This window comes from Scardinius erythrophthalmus (genome assembly GCF_964197995.2).
Source record: "Scardinius erythrophthalmus genome assembly, chromosome: 5".
Lineage (NCBI taxonomy): Eukaryota > Metazoa > Chordata > Actinopteri > Cypriniformes > Leuciscidae > Scardinius > Scardinius erythrophthalmus.
Window position 1 is genome coordinate 47136675 of NC_138225.1, and position 12803 is coordinate 47149477.

A 12803-nucleotide genomic window follows, 5' to 3' on the forward strand; every position below is an offset into this window, starting at 1 on the left:
GAGAGGCAGAACGCACACACTGTTTATTTTCTTTATTTTACAAAAGCACAATGTTTTGATTTGATTGGAAGTGGACACATACAAAAGTAGAAATACCACAGATTCTTTTTTTATATTTATTTTTTCTGTATGACCATAAATGACGGAGAAATTTAAGTTTATAGTGCTACAATGTGGAGAAAATCCAGCAAAACGCGCCGGCGCGTTTGTCGACCTCAGAGAGTTAAATGGAGAAAAATCGATCATAACTCCAGTAAACTATGGAGTGCCGCAGGGATCTGTGTTAGGCCCTCTGTTATTCTCAATATATATGCTGCCACTTGGAAATATTATAAGGAAACATGGAATTAGTTTCCATTGTTATGCTGATGACACTCAAATCTATATTTCATCACGACCAGATGAAAACGCTAAATTATCCAAATTGACAGAGTGTGTTAAAGATATAAAAGATTGGATGACGCGCAATTTTCTTTTATTAAACCCAGACAAGACAGAGGTACTAATCATCGGTTCAAAAAACCGCCCACAAAACCTCTCACACTACAACTTTAACATAGTAGGATGTCCTGTTATTTTATCCTCTACAGTAAAAGACCTGGGTGTTATACTAGACTGCAACCTGTCTTTTGAAAATCATATTTCATATGTTACAAGAACAGCCTTTTTCCACCTTAGAAACATTGCTAAGCTACGTAACATGCTATCAGTTTCTGATGCAGAAAAGTTAGTTCATGCATTCATGACCTCGAGACTAGATTACTGTAATGCTTTATTAGCTGGTTGTCCTGCATCCTTAATAAACAAGCTACAGTTAGTCCAAAATGCCGCCGCTAGAATTCTTACTAGATCAAGAAAATATGATCAATATAACACCAATTTTATCATCACTACATTGGTTACCTATAAAGTTCCGTATTAACCCTCTGGGGACCAAAAACGCGCCCGCGCGTTTTGCTCGTTTTTTTTTTTTTTTTTTAGCAATGAAAATAAACACTAAATGCTCTGTTAATTTTGATCTTTCATTTTCGTGTAATACATCAATCGATCCTGTTCAGTTTCTATTTTTTTTTCTGTATACTCACAATAAAAATAAAGTGTTTTGCTTTTTGACAAATAAAGAAAAATTAACATGATGCGATTTCCCTAATATTTCATAAAAACAACGTTACAGTCAGTCACTTGTTGACTAGATTTGGGTACAGTTTTTAGGCTACTGTAGAATATACTGCCACATCAAATAAGCTTTTGTTTAGCAATTTCTGCTCATATCTAACGTTATATATATATATATATATATATATATATATATATATATATATATATATATATATATATATATATATATATATATATATATATATATATATTGTCAAAAATAAAGTCATAGACTAAGATGTTAGATGTTCCAATGTTGGCTATATTCAAACTAATGAATACATATGATAAAATATAGGCCTATAATCTTTTTTCTTTTTCTTTTTTACAAAGAAAGAGTACACTTGAAATATTGTTGAAATTGTAATTATTGTTGTAATTGTAACATTTTTAATAAAATAGCAAAACATATTTACAAGTGAGATGTAAGCGAAATCTTAAATGGTCAATATAAGTCTTCTTCTAAATACATCTTTTGTCCTTGCATTGTGGCTCAGTCAGTGTCACACCTGAAAGAATGGCTCATTAGGCAGAGTCATTATGCAGAGTGGGTGGGACATTGTAATCTAAGGTGTAAACTACTCCTCCCCCTCGCATATTGCCTTTCCAAGCAAAACCTGTTTTACACCATTTAAATCAATGTTTTTTTTTTGTGAACGATAAAGCAAGACTATTTTCACATAATTTTGAAGCTAGAACTCAAAGGGACAACATCCATTAGTCAAAAGTCTTGTGGACACATATTTAATACGTGTTTTGTGGTCTTAATTCAGCAACTTTCATTTTAATTTTTTCCAATAACCACGCATAAACATTATTCTCTTAAAAATACAAACATCTACATACAAGTTGCTTGCATATTATGGTAGCCCTGTTTGTGCTATATAGAGTGAATTTACACCTTTGCCATTAACATGTTTATAAATAACTGAAAAAAGCACAAATGTAAAGGCATGTCAGAACATCTCAAGGGCCCCAAAAACACCTTGGTCCCCAGAGGGTTAATTACAAGGTATTGCTACTGACTTATAAAGCCCTAAACGGCTTAGCTCCAGTCTATTTAACGGATCTTCTATCGCCCTATAATCCATCGCGCTTTAAGATCACTAAATTCGAGGCTTTTGGTCATACCTAGGATATCTAGGTCCACCAAAGGAGGGAGAGCATTTTCACATTTAGCTCCAAAACTCTGGAATAGCCTTCCTGATACTGTTCGTTGCTCAGACTCGCTCTCCCAGTTTAAATCTAGATTAAAGACGCATCTCTTCAGCCAGGAATTCATATAATACTTTTAATCTTACAGTTAAATCCGACCTCTAGTTCATAAACGCCAGAGGAGAACTGGCCCCCGACTGAGCCTGGGTTCTCCCAAGGTTTTTTTTTTTTTTCCATTAGGTCACCTGATGGAGTTTTTTCGGTTCCTTGCCACTGATGCCTTTGGCTTGCTTAGTTGGGGATATTTGGGGATATTTAATTTAACTAGAAAAGTGCATTTCCGGAGGAACTGCAAAGTGTGCTTGCTCTGGTGCGGTTCACTAACGTTAGCAGGTAGTGGATAAGGGTGCGTTGAAGTTTGCTTGATGTGAGAATTTCAACAATAGTACTTTTTTCAAGATTGTGCATATAAAGGCCAAACAGCGTTATCCATGTTGTTGCGATTGCATCGCTAAGCTAATAGTGAAACTGATAGCGTTCTTCATTTAATTACAATATGAGGACTGACGGTAGGCTATAAAAAACAGCGTTTCTGTGTAGGTGATGACAGTCTTCATTTACTTTATCCAATAAGCCAATACAAAACTTACCCAGCTGTTCTGTGGTTGAGTGTTCCCTTTGATTAGGAACAAATTTACTATCTCAAATTAAGGTCAACCATAATTAGCGATGCTTTGATTGCTGCTGTCAAGATGGTTGTCATCACCTACACAGAAACGCTGATTTTTATAGCCTACCGTCAGTCCTCATATTGTAATTAAATGAAGAACGCTATCAGTTTCACTATTAGCTTACTCTAGCGATGCAATCGCAAAACATGGATAACGCTGTTTGGCCTTGCCTAACTTTATATAACATATGCGCCATATGCTAGAGTTACACATCCCACTGCCATTTCAGGGCTTGAATTTCGGTGCGGGAATGTGGGGATTGCGCATTTACATTTACATGAACAAGCAAAATCCATTTAATGACTTTTAATGCTTTTTAATGCCCCGCGGAAACCCTGGCTGATCATAGCTGTACAGGGCGACTTATTATTTTTCATCTCCATAAATATATCTAGTAGTAAAGCCAAGGCCGTGACCAGGGTTTGAAAATTAGTGAGGTCCGGGGTGAGGTGCAGGGCCGGATTAAGAATTCAGAGGCCCCTGGGCACAATGTTTTGTAGGCCCCCCCTAAGGCAGGCCAAATGTATAGTTTGTCCAAGTACATTTTAGGACATTAAAAGGAACTTTGTTGTACTATGCTGGAGTAAAGTTAATAAATTATCGTTCTTTACCATAGGATTTTTAAAACTATGTTGGGTAAACCTCTGTCCCTCTAGGGGGGTTCGAGGACATGCTCCCCCGCAAGAAAATTTTGTACATTTTAAAGTTAAATGCATCAGTCTGGTGCACTTTAAGAGCTCAAAATTAAGAGCTTTAACGGGCTTCAACCATAGACTGTAAAAAAAATGGCTTCAACCCATGAACTGTGCACAAAGAAAAAGCATTGACTTGTACCTGGACATTAAAGAGGGCTAAAACATATTTTTTAGTTATGATATAGAGTCTCAGTCTACATTAAATTATCACTGGTGTTTTAGGACGCCAAACAATTAGTATAATAATATAATAATGATTTATATAATTATTCCTATGACATAAAATAGCCTATAAACGTACTGTATTAAATGAAAATGAATATTTCAAAAGTATATTTTACATTTCACTACAGGAAAATTACAATACTTTTGTCCTAATGTCTTCTCCACTAGCAAGAAATAAACTCTTTGATCGCGTGAGCAAAGTGCGCACTTTTCTTTAAATCACGCAGCACAAACATAATGCCTATATAGGATACTTAAAGTCTTGTGCTGTTTTATAAAGCACAAAACCATATCACGGTTTCGATTTTAGTTCGTTGGCAAAATATAACGCTAGAGACCTTTATAGGCAATACATTTTATCTCATGTGTATTGGGAAAAGAGAGAAGAGCGAGTTCGGCAAAAGGCGGATTCGAACTCGAGTCGAACGCGTCAAAAACTGCTTTGTTTTAAGCACCTCACGCACGCTCTCAAGCCCCGTTCACTGTTCTACCTTCTCGCAGCAACATGAATTGCAAACACACATGTGACGTGGTTTAAACGGCTAATTAATCATTCAGAGAGCTTGAAATTTTATTTTTGAATACAAAAAAATTACCGAGGTCCGGACCTCGGTGAAATCATAGCTGGCTACGGCCACGAGTAAAGCTAACGCAAGGGCTAGAAATCTATTAATCTTTTGATGATACTTCCTTGTCATCATGGCGATCGGAGTTCACGGTTGCATAGCAACGACAGACGCCACGGGACAGCAAGCGCTTGTGGAAAGGAGAGAGCGGCGCGCTCGCGCTTTCCACTTGTTTTTACACATCTAGAGAGACGTTGTTGATTGTTTGAGCATGTGACTGCACGTTTCTCCTTGTTTTCTGTTGTTATGCGCAGCATATTTCCCGCGCGCACAAACACAGCCACAGACAATTAATTGTTCGGTTAGCGAAGAAGACCGAATGTATGATGCATAGGCTAATAATCTTTAGACCCCCCCCCCCCCATGTGACCCATGTAAGCGGTGGAATTCCCTCCCAGTTTAAAAAACGAAATTCAGGCCCTGCATTTATTAAGGCAAACCTAGTAAAAACTAATGCAGTCTATACACTGACTTGGCAGCTCTGTGAAATGTAATACAACAGTGCCACCTACTGTCTAAATGCATTAACATTAAAAGTCTGAGTTGAAACCTAGACATAGGTAAATGGGTTTGTCAATTAGCCTGAAATAAAAAAATAAATTAAACAATTCAGATCTTGTGCTTCATCACCTTGGAGTCTCGAGTAAATGTACAAAGTTTGGTTTCGATACGTGACAGCGTTCCTGAAATATGAACTACTTCCTGTTTTGGCGACTACGCCGCCGATTTCGTTTGGCTGTGACGGGCAAACGCTTCCAAAAATAAAAAATCCTTCTAGTAACTTTTGTGAGGCTTGCTCCAAGGATCATGTACGTCTAGTTTCGTGAAGTTCGGACCAAATTTGTGACCTGTGAAACTTTAGTTTCGCTTTCTGTTCAATCCACTATGGCGGACGAACGACATGGACTCGTGATGTCATCTTCGCGAGCAACTTACACCGGTACTGACCGAACGTTTTAAAGTTGGAACGGTGTCTCTGTCTCAAAGGGCCTAGGCGCAGGAGCTGGCCAAAATTTTTCTCCCGGGAATAATAATAATAATAATAATAATAACTAGAAAAGTGCATTTCCGGAGGAACTGCAAAGTGTGCTTGCTCTGGTGCGGTTCACTAACGTTAGCAGGTAGTGGATAAGGGTGCGTTGAAGTTTGCTTGATGTGAGAATTTCAACAATAGTACTTTTTTCAAGATTGTGCATATAAAGGCCAAACAGCGTTATCCATGTTGTTGCGATTGCATCGCTAAGCTAATAGTGAAACTGATAGCGTTCTTCATTTAATTACAATATGAGGACTGACGGTAGGCTATAAAAATCAGCGTTTCTGTGTAGGTGATGACAGTCTTCATTTACTGTATCCAATAAGCCAATACAAAACTTACCCAGCTGTTCTGTGGTTGAGTGTTCCCTTTGATTAGGAACAAATTTACTATCTCAAATTAAGGTCAACCGTAATTAGCGATGCTTTGATTGCTGCTGTCAAGATGGTTGTCATCACCTACACAGAAACGCTGATTTTTATAGCCTACCATCAGTCCTCATATTGTAATTAAATGAAGAACGCTATCAGTTTCACTAGCTTACTCTAGCGATGCAATCGCAAAACATGGATAACGCTGTTTGGCCTTGCCTAACTTTATATGACATATGTGCCATATGCTAGAGTTATGTAACGTACGGACAGAGGCGGTCAGATCCATATGCAGCACTTTATTTCAGCATCAAACACAAGCAGACATAAACTCCGGCATACAGTTAAACAAGGGGCAATCCAGTAACTCGTGGTGATAACAGGCTTTGGTCGAGGCAGGCAGCACAGGTTCATACACAGTCCAAGAAGCAGGCAAGGGTCAAGAGTCCAGAGAAACACGGAATACACAAACATGGAAGAATGCTCAGAGATGTACGCTTACAGTGTGACAAGACTTCGCACCGGACACAGAGATCACTCAGACTTATATAAGGAACTCAATAACCCATAATCAAACACCACTGAAACATAGTTAAACATAATGAGTCCATGGTGAAACAATGCAGGGAGAGAGTGCCCTCCAGTGGCTCACACGGGCACTCCACATCACATAGCCCCCCCCCAAAGGAGCGGCTTCCAGACGCTCCTAAAAACTCTGGGGGGAGGTCAACGGGGGCTGGGATGGAGGGCCAGGCCCGTGGAGAGGTAGGAGGCCAGACCCATGGAGAGACCTAGGGCCTGGAAACCCGAGCAGGGTAAGAGACCATGGGGAAGCACGTGTCGTAGGCAACCAGGGTAGAACACACTTGACCGGAAACCAGGGTTGAGCACACTTGGAGAGGTGCCAGGACGAAGCCCACTTAGGCGGAGACAAGGACGGAGCAGACTCAGGACTGGACGTAACCAGTGGCATGGGAAGCACAGGATCAGACAGGACTAGCGGCATAAGAAGCTCAAGTGGAAATAGCACAGACAGGGTCCATGTCAGCGCCACCTCCATGGCCCTCACAGGATACCTACTGCCCCCCCCCAAAAAGTTCTTGGGGAAATTTAAGGCTATAGCCTCCGGGCTGGAAACAGCCTCTGGAAAAGGCTCCCAGAGCTTGATAGGCGTTGGCGAGGTGAGGCGCAGAGGCGGGGCCGGCAGAGCGAGGCGCAGAGGCGGGGCCGGCAGGGCGAGGCGCAGAGGCGGGGCCGGCAGGGCGAGGCGCAGAGGCGGGGCCGGCAGGGCGAGGCGCAGAGGCGGGGCCGGCAGGGCGAGGCGCAGAGGCGGGGCCGGCAGGGCGAGGCGCAGAGGCGGGGCCGGCAGGGCGAGGAGTCTAGGTACGCTCACAGGAGCCTGGCGAGCCGAGTGAGTCCTCCTCCTCTTCCTCCTGCGACGGCGCACTGTTGGAACTGATAACTCTGGATCCATGGGAACATAATTGTTTCGCTTAGCTGGATCTGACTCCATAAATTCAGCCGAACTTGACTCACTTTCCACACTGGATTCACTTGGTTCGGGACTTGATCCACTTGACTCAAGGCTAGATTCACTTGACTCGGGATTCGGTTCACTGGACTCGGAATTCAGTTCACTGGACTCACGATTCGGTTCACTGGACTCGGGATTCGGTTCACTGGACTCACTGGACTCGGGATTCAGTTCACTGGACTCACTGGACTCGGGATTCAGTTCACTGGACTCACTGGACTCGGGATTCAGTTCACTGGACTCACTGGACTCGGGATTCAGTTCACTGGACTCACTGGACTCGGGATTCAGTTCACTGGACTCACTGGACTCGGGATTCGGTTCACTGGACTCAGGATTCAGTTCACTGGACTCACTGGACTCACGATTCGGTTCACTGGACTCACTGGACTCGGGATTCGGTTCACTGGACTCACTGGACTCGGGATTCAGTTCACTGGACTCACTGGACTCGGGATTCAGTTCACTGGACTCACTGGACTCGGGATTCAGTTCACTGGACTCACTGGACTCGGGATTCAGTTCACTGGACTCACTGGACTCGGGATTCGGTTCACTGGACTCAGGATTCAGTTCACTGGACTCACTGGACTCGGGATTCGACTCACTGGACTCGGGATTCAGTTCACTGGACTCACTTGATTCACTCGACTCGGCACTCGATTCTCTCGAGTCAGCTGGCACGCGCTCAAACTCCAGTTCGGCCGGCGAAACCCCCGCTGTCTCTGGATTAACAAGTTCAACAAGACCAGTGAGGAATACGGGCTTGAGGGGTCCGACACGAAGAATGGGTTTGGCAGAAACTGTATACTTGAAAGCCCCTCTAATGGTCATCAAGGGAGGATCGAACAGCTTGGCGAGATGAGGCTTTAGTGGCGTTCGGAATGAGTGAGAGAAATCCGCCGCATACGAACCACCCCGGTGCAAGGACAAGAGCAGTTCCTCGGGATCCTCTTCTCCTGCGGGGAGTTCAAAAGCCTCTCTGAATAGGGCGATAAACACATCATAAGAAGGGAACGATATCCGACCTGGTTCCCAGAACGCGCCTACCCACTCCAGAGCCTTTCCAGTGAACAGTGAACAAATGAAAGAAATGCGGTCATCATCCGAGGTGTAAAACTGGGGCTGATGATTCATATATAAGCTGCACTGCTGAAGGAATCCTTCACACGCCACAGGTGAGCCATTAAACCTTTCAGGAAATGACAGACTAGAATAATTAGATGCAGCACTCACACTGGGTTGCGGTGGGACAGGTGCAGCGGGAGCTTGGACTTGATTAGTGGCTGTGCTTGAGCTCTGCGAAGACACAGATTGCGTAAAGCTTGTAAGTTCCTCGAGGAGAGATGTTAGTCTCGTCAGCTGTAAATGATGAGAGGCTAGCATGGAAACTTGGGTCTTGGCCACGGTGGATAAATGCTGAAAGTCCGCTGGATCCTGTAGTGGCGAAGTCTTCTGTAACGTACGGACAGAGGCGGTCAGATCCATATGCAGCACTTTATTTCAGCATCAAACACAAGCAGACATAAACTCCGGCATACAGTTAAACAAGGGGCAATCCAGTAACTCGTGGTGATAACAGGCTTTGGTCGAGGCAGGCAGCACAGGTTCATACACAGTCCAAGAAGCAGGCAAGGGTCAAGAGTCCAGAGAAACACGGAATACACAAACATGGAAGAATGCTCAGAGATGTACGCTTACAGTGTGACAAGACTTCGCACCGGACACAGAGATCACTCAGACTTATATAAGGAACTCAATAACCCATAATCAAACACCACTGAAACATAGTTAAACATAATGAGTCCATGGTGAAACAATGCAGGGAGAGAGTGCCCTCCAGTGGCTCACACGGGCACTCCACATCACACCCCTCCAGCGTTTTCTAAAAGAGTTAATTTAGTAACTTAAGGCAGCTTTGATTTTTATGCAGATCTTCTTCTTCACTTGTTTTTGTATTTGGAGATGTTGTACTATTTAAGCAGATGCATAACAGCGCCCATACTGGATATCGGTGAACCAATGGATTACCGGAAAAACGTGTTAATTGAGGGGAAGCATTGTGTCATAAATTATGGAAAATACAGTACTTATGATGCAAGGAGTTAATAGGTGTTCCATTGTTCTCAGGTGAGTGACAACATTTACCGGCCTGGTATATTGTCTCTCATAAGACTATTAGAAAATAATCCCATCAAAGTAAACTACAAAAACAGATTTTTCACAGACACAGTCTTCTGGGATTGTGTCCCCACAAAGTTGTTGAACCTAAAAGTTTACACCCATTTAAGGATTTGAACATTCCTTAATTTGTATACAAGTAAAAGTCTATCAATATCATGGTATTGAACATCTATCCATATATATATACTAAAATGTATCTCTACACTTTGAAACTTGTGTGTTTTTTTTTTAGCACCACTTTTAAGAAAAGAAAACAATGAGTAACAAAGATGAATCATTGATGTTGCAGCTGTTCTCCTGTGGTCTCCTCATTAACCGCACCATCATCGGGGTGTTTTGAGCTCGAATAACAATTAAATTCTGCCATTTAAAGATTCCAAATGATTTTTACTTTTGTTAAAGAGTTCCAATTAGGATTTTATCTAGCCTATATATAAATAAGCCATTAGACAGGCTAATCCATTATTTATTGATAAATGAGTACTCGGTTATGGAATTGTTTTGTCAGAGTATTTTACTTGTATAATTGCTCTTCAATGTGTAACTGGTTTATTATTATTATCATAAAAAAAGAATAATACTAAGTTAAAGCATTAACTTTGGTAGGCCTACTTTTTATATAACACAAGCTATATAGAGAGGATTTCCAGAGGCCAGATATAACGATGGCACATGATGCAAGAGAGGCAGACGGAGCTTTTACTCCAACTTTAGTTGAGTGAATGTTGAAGGCGATGTTGAAGTAAACTGCACTACTGGGAGGAGTGTGTGCAGATGTTCAAATCATCATATAGAGTGAGTGGGCCCCTGTGTTTAGGGACGAGGCAGAAGGCTGTTTCAAGTCTGTCGAAAAACTGTCTAAAAAGACCAAGGAGAAAACATACAATGTATGTAACATTTTGAGAGGTAAAAACAGTAAACATGTCTAGACAGAAAGCTTCGAAAATTTTGTAAGAAAAAAATCACATGATGAAGACACTTATCCCCGGGTGACCAAACTATCAGATAAACAAGAGCTTCCCAACTCTGGCATTGAGGTCTATTTTCCTCCAACCTTGATCAAACTCATCTGTAATCCTGAAGACCTTGATTAGCTTGTTTGATCAGGTTTAGAGCTAAACTCTGCATGGACCAGGGTTGAGAAGCCCTGCAATTAACAATCATGATTTTACAAGTCTCACATTTAGACAGACTTACAGTCTTAGTTTAATTGCTGTACATAAACATTTTAAATGGGTGTGATTTGTACATGTGTAGTCTTCAACTACATTGCAATGCCAACTAGGCATTGTTCAACCAGATACAAATTCTGTCGTCATTTACTCGCCCTCATTTTCTTCCAAACCTATATATGACTTTAATGTGCCAAATGTCTTCTTTTTTCTTGGCCAGTGAAAGTCAGTGGTGTCCTGTGGTGTTTTAGATCTCAGTGACTTTTTGTATGGACAAAAACAGAATATTTATTTCTTCAAAATATCTTATTTTGTGTTCCTCAGAAGGCTGTTGCCATATATGTTTACCATTATGCATAATAAAGACTAGACTAAGTACAATACAATTTTCAATGAAAAACCTTACAATAACTGTTTTGTTAATAACCCTCTGTCAGACGGAGACATTTGTATATTTGATAACACAAAATTGCATAAGATAACCAACTTAGAATTGGGGGCACATTGATGCTGGTTTTTATTTATTTTTATTTATTTAATAATTATTATAATTGATGGAGTTATGTAATTTTCTCTTTCAGTACATTTAAAACATTATACATCATAACCTAAAGTCCAGTTGAGTGGAATCCTTAAATCTGTGTGGGTTGACAGTTTATTGCTTTTAAGACATGTCTATTAAAAACACAGTTCAATCATGACAACTCTTGGAATAGAATTAAACAGCATTTTATTTATGGAATATACATAAGCTTTGTCTTGGCACTAGATTTGCTGCAGCTGCTGGCATGAGGGAAGGCTGAATAAATATGTTAGGATTTATATAGGATATAATAGGAAATGAGCTGATGCAAGGAAATAGGGAGAACCCCTTAGCAGATCTAGGCAGGTGGTGCTGGGGAAGGCGAGGGGCAAGCAAAATTCCTATGGTTCACTGCACTGAGTTGAGCCATCAAGGACGGAAATAAATAGGTTACCTAGATAGAACAAAAAGATTGACTGCCCAACGCAACCGGCTTTGCAAGAACCAGCCAGCTGCTCTGAAGAGGATTATGGCTGAATTATGTATATCTGTATATACTGTAATTCACAAATTGTTGTAATTCACAAAATATTTTGGATTAAATGCCCACTGGTCTTATGGAAGGGGGAGGGGATATCTTACCAAGCCACAACTCTGAATTGTCCAGATTATTATTATATATTTTTTTCATCATGATGAGTCTAGACTAAAACAACCTGTGTGTGAAAGCACTGGTTAATTGTAATGTATCAGGGGTGGCAGTGTGTTTTGGAGTTAATATTCTCATTAAGAGATCAAGGGACATCCTTAGGCTGAAAACATGCATTTTCCCTGCCCCTTTCCCAACATAGATTGCACAGAAGGTTTTTTTTTTTTTTTTTTTGCTTTGCCTTGCTGCTGGTAAACCACAAGTTATGCAATCAACATGAAATGATTTCATTACCCTCTAGATCTGATTTTAATTCCCATTTGGTTTGTAGTATGTCCAGGATATGTTTTAATATTTGCTGTGTGGAGGGATGTTTATATGCATGTCAATGCAGTCAGTGGAGGAAGTGAGTTTATGAGGAACTGGGTTTATCTGCTTTTATGTGTTTGCTTGTTTGCTGATTCATTGTTTTTGTGACCTGTCCAAGGACTACAGGACAAATGTAGCCATTTGGCTGCTGCCTATAGTAATATAGATAAATGAGCATTGATGTTGTCAAGTTGCATCTTAAGAGAGTTTGGGACTTTCTGAGCTCAGCAGTTCTTTGCTGCATTTGTTTCATTCTGTCAGGCAGAAAAGAAAAGAGACAATAAAACTGTAGAGAAAATGGATAATTGGCTCACATGAAAATGTATTGCGTGATCTAATTTGTTTCTCTCAGAGAAAGAGAGAGAAATGTTTCTT

General features: G+C 41.0%; 1 protein-coding gene across 1 annotated transcript; it reads right to left on the bottom strand.

Annotated features, from left to right (window-relative positions):
- Nucleotides 1-6282: 6282 nt before the first annotated feature.
- On the bottom strand, nucleotides 6283-7911 carry LOC308690260 (uncharacterized protein). The gene is made up of 2 exons (XM_081364619.1): nucleotides 7717-7911; nucleotides 6283-7676 (listed from the first exon to the last, which is right to left on the bottom strand). The coding sequence occupies exon 2, from the start codon at nucleotides 7508-7510 to the stop codon at nucleotides 6704-6706; it is 807 nt and encodes a 268-aa protein (XP_081220745.1). The 5' UTR covers nucleotides 7511-7676; nucleotides 7717-7911; the 3' UTR covers nucleotides 6283-6703.
- Between the last annotated feature and the right edge of the window lie 4892 nt (nucleotides 7912-12803).

Bases quoted from the DNA above. Each gene is read 5' to 3' on its own strand.
- LOC308690260 (XM_081364619.1), bottom strand. From the start codon at position 7,510: ATGGAGTCAGATCCAGCTAAGCGAAACAATTATGTTCCCATGGATCCA.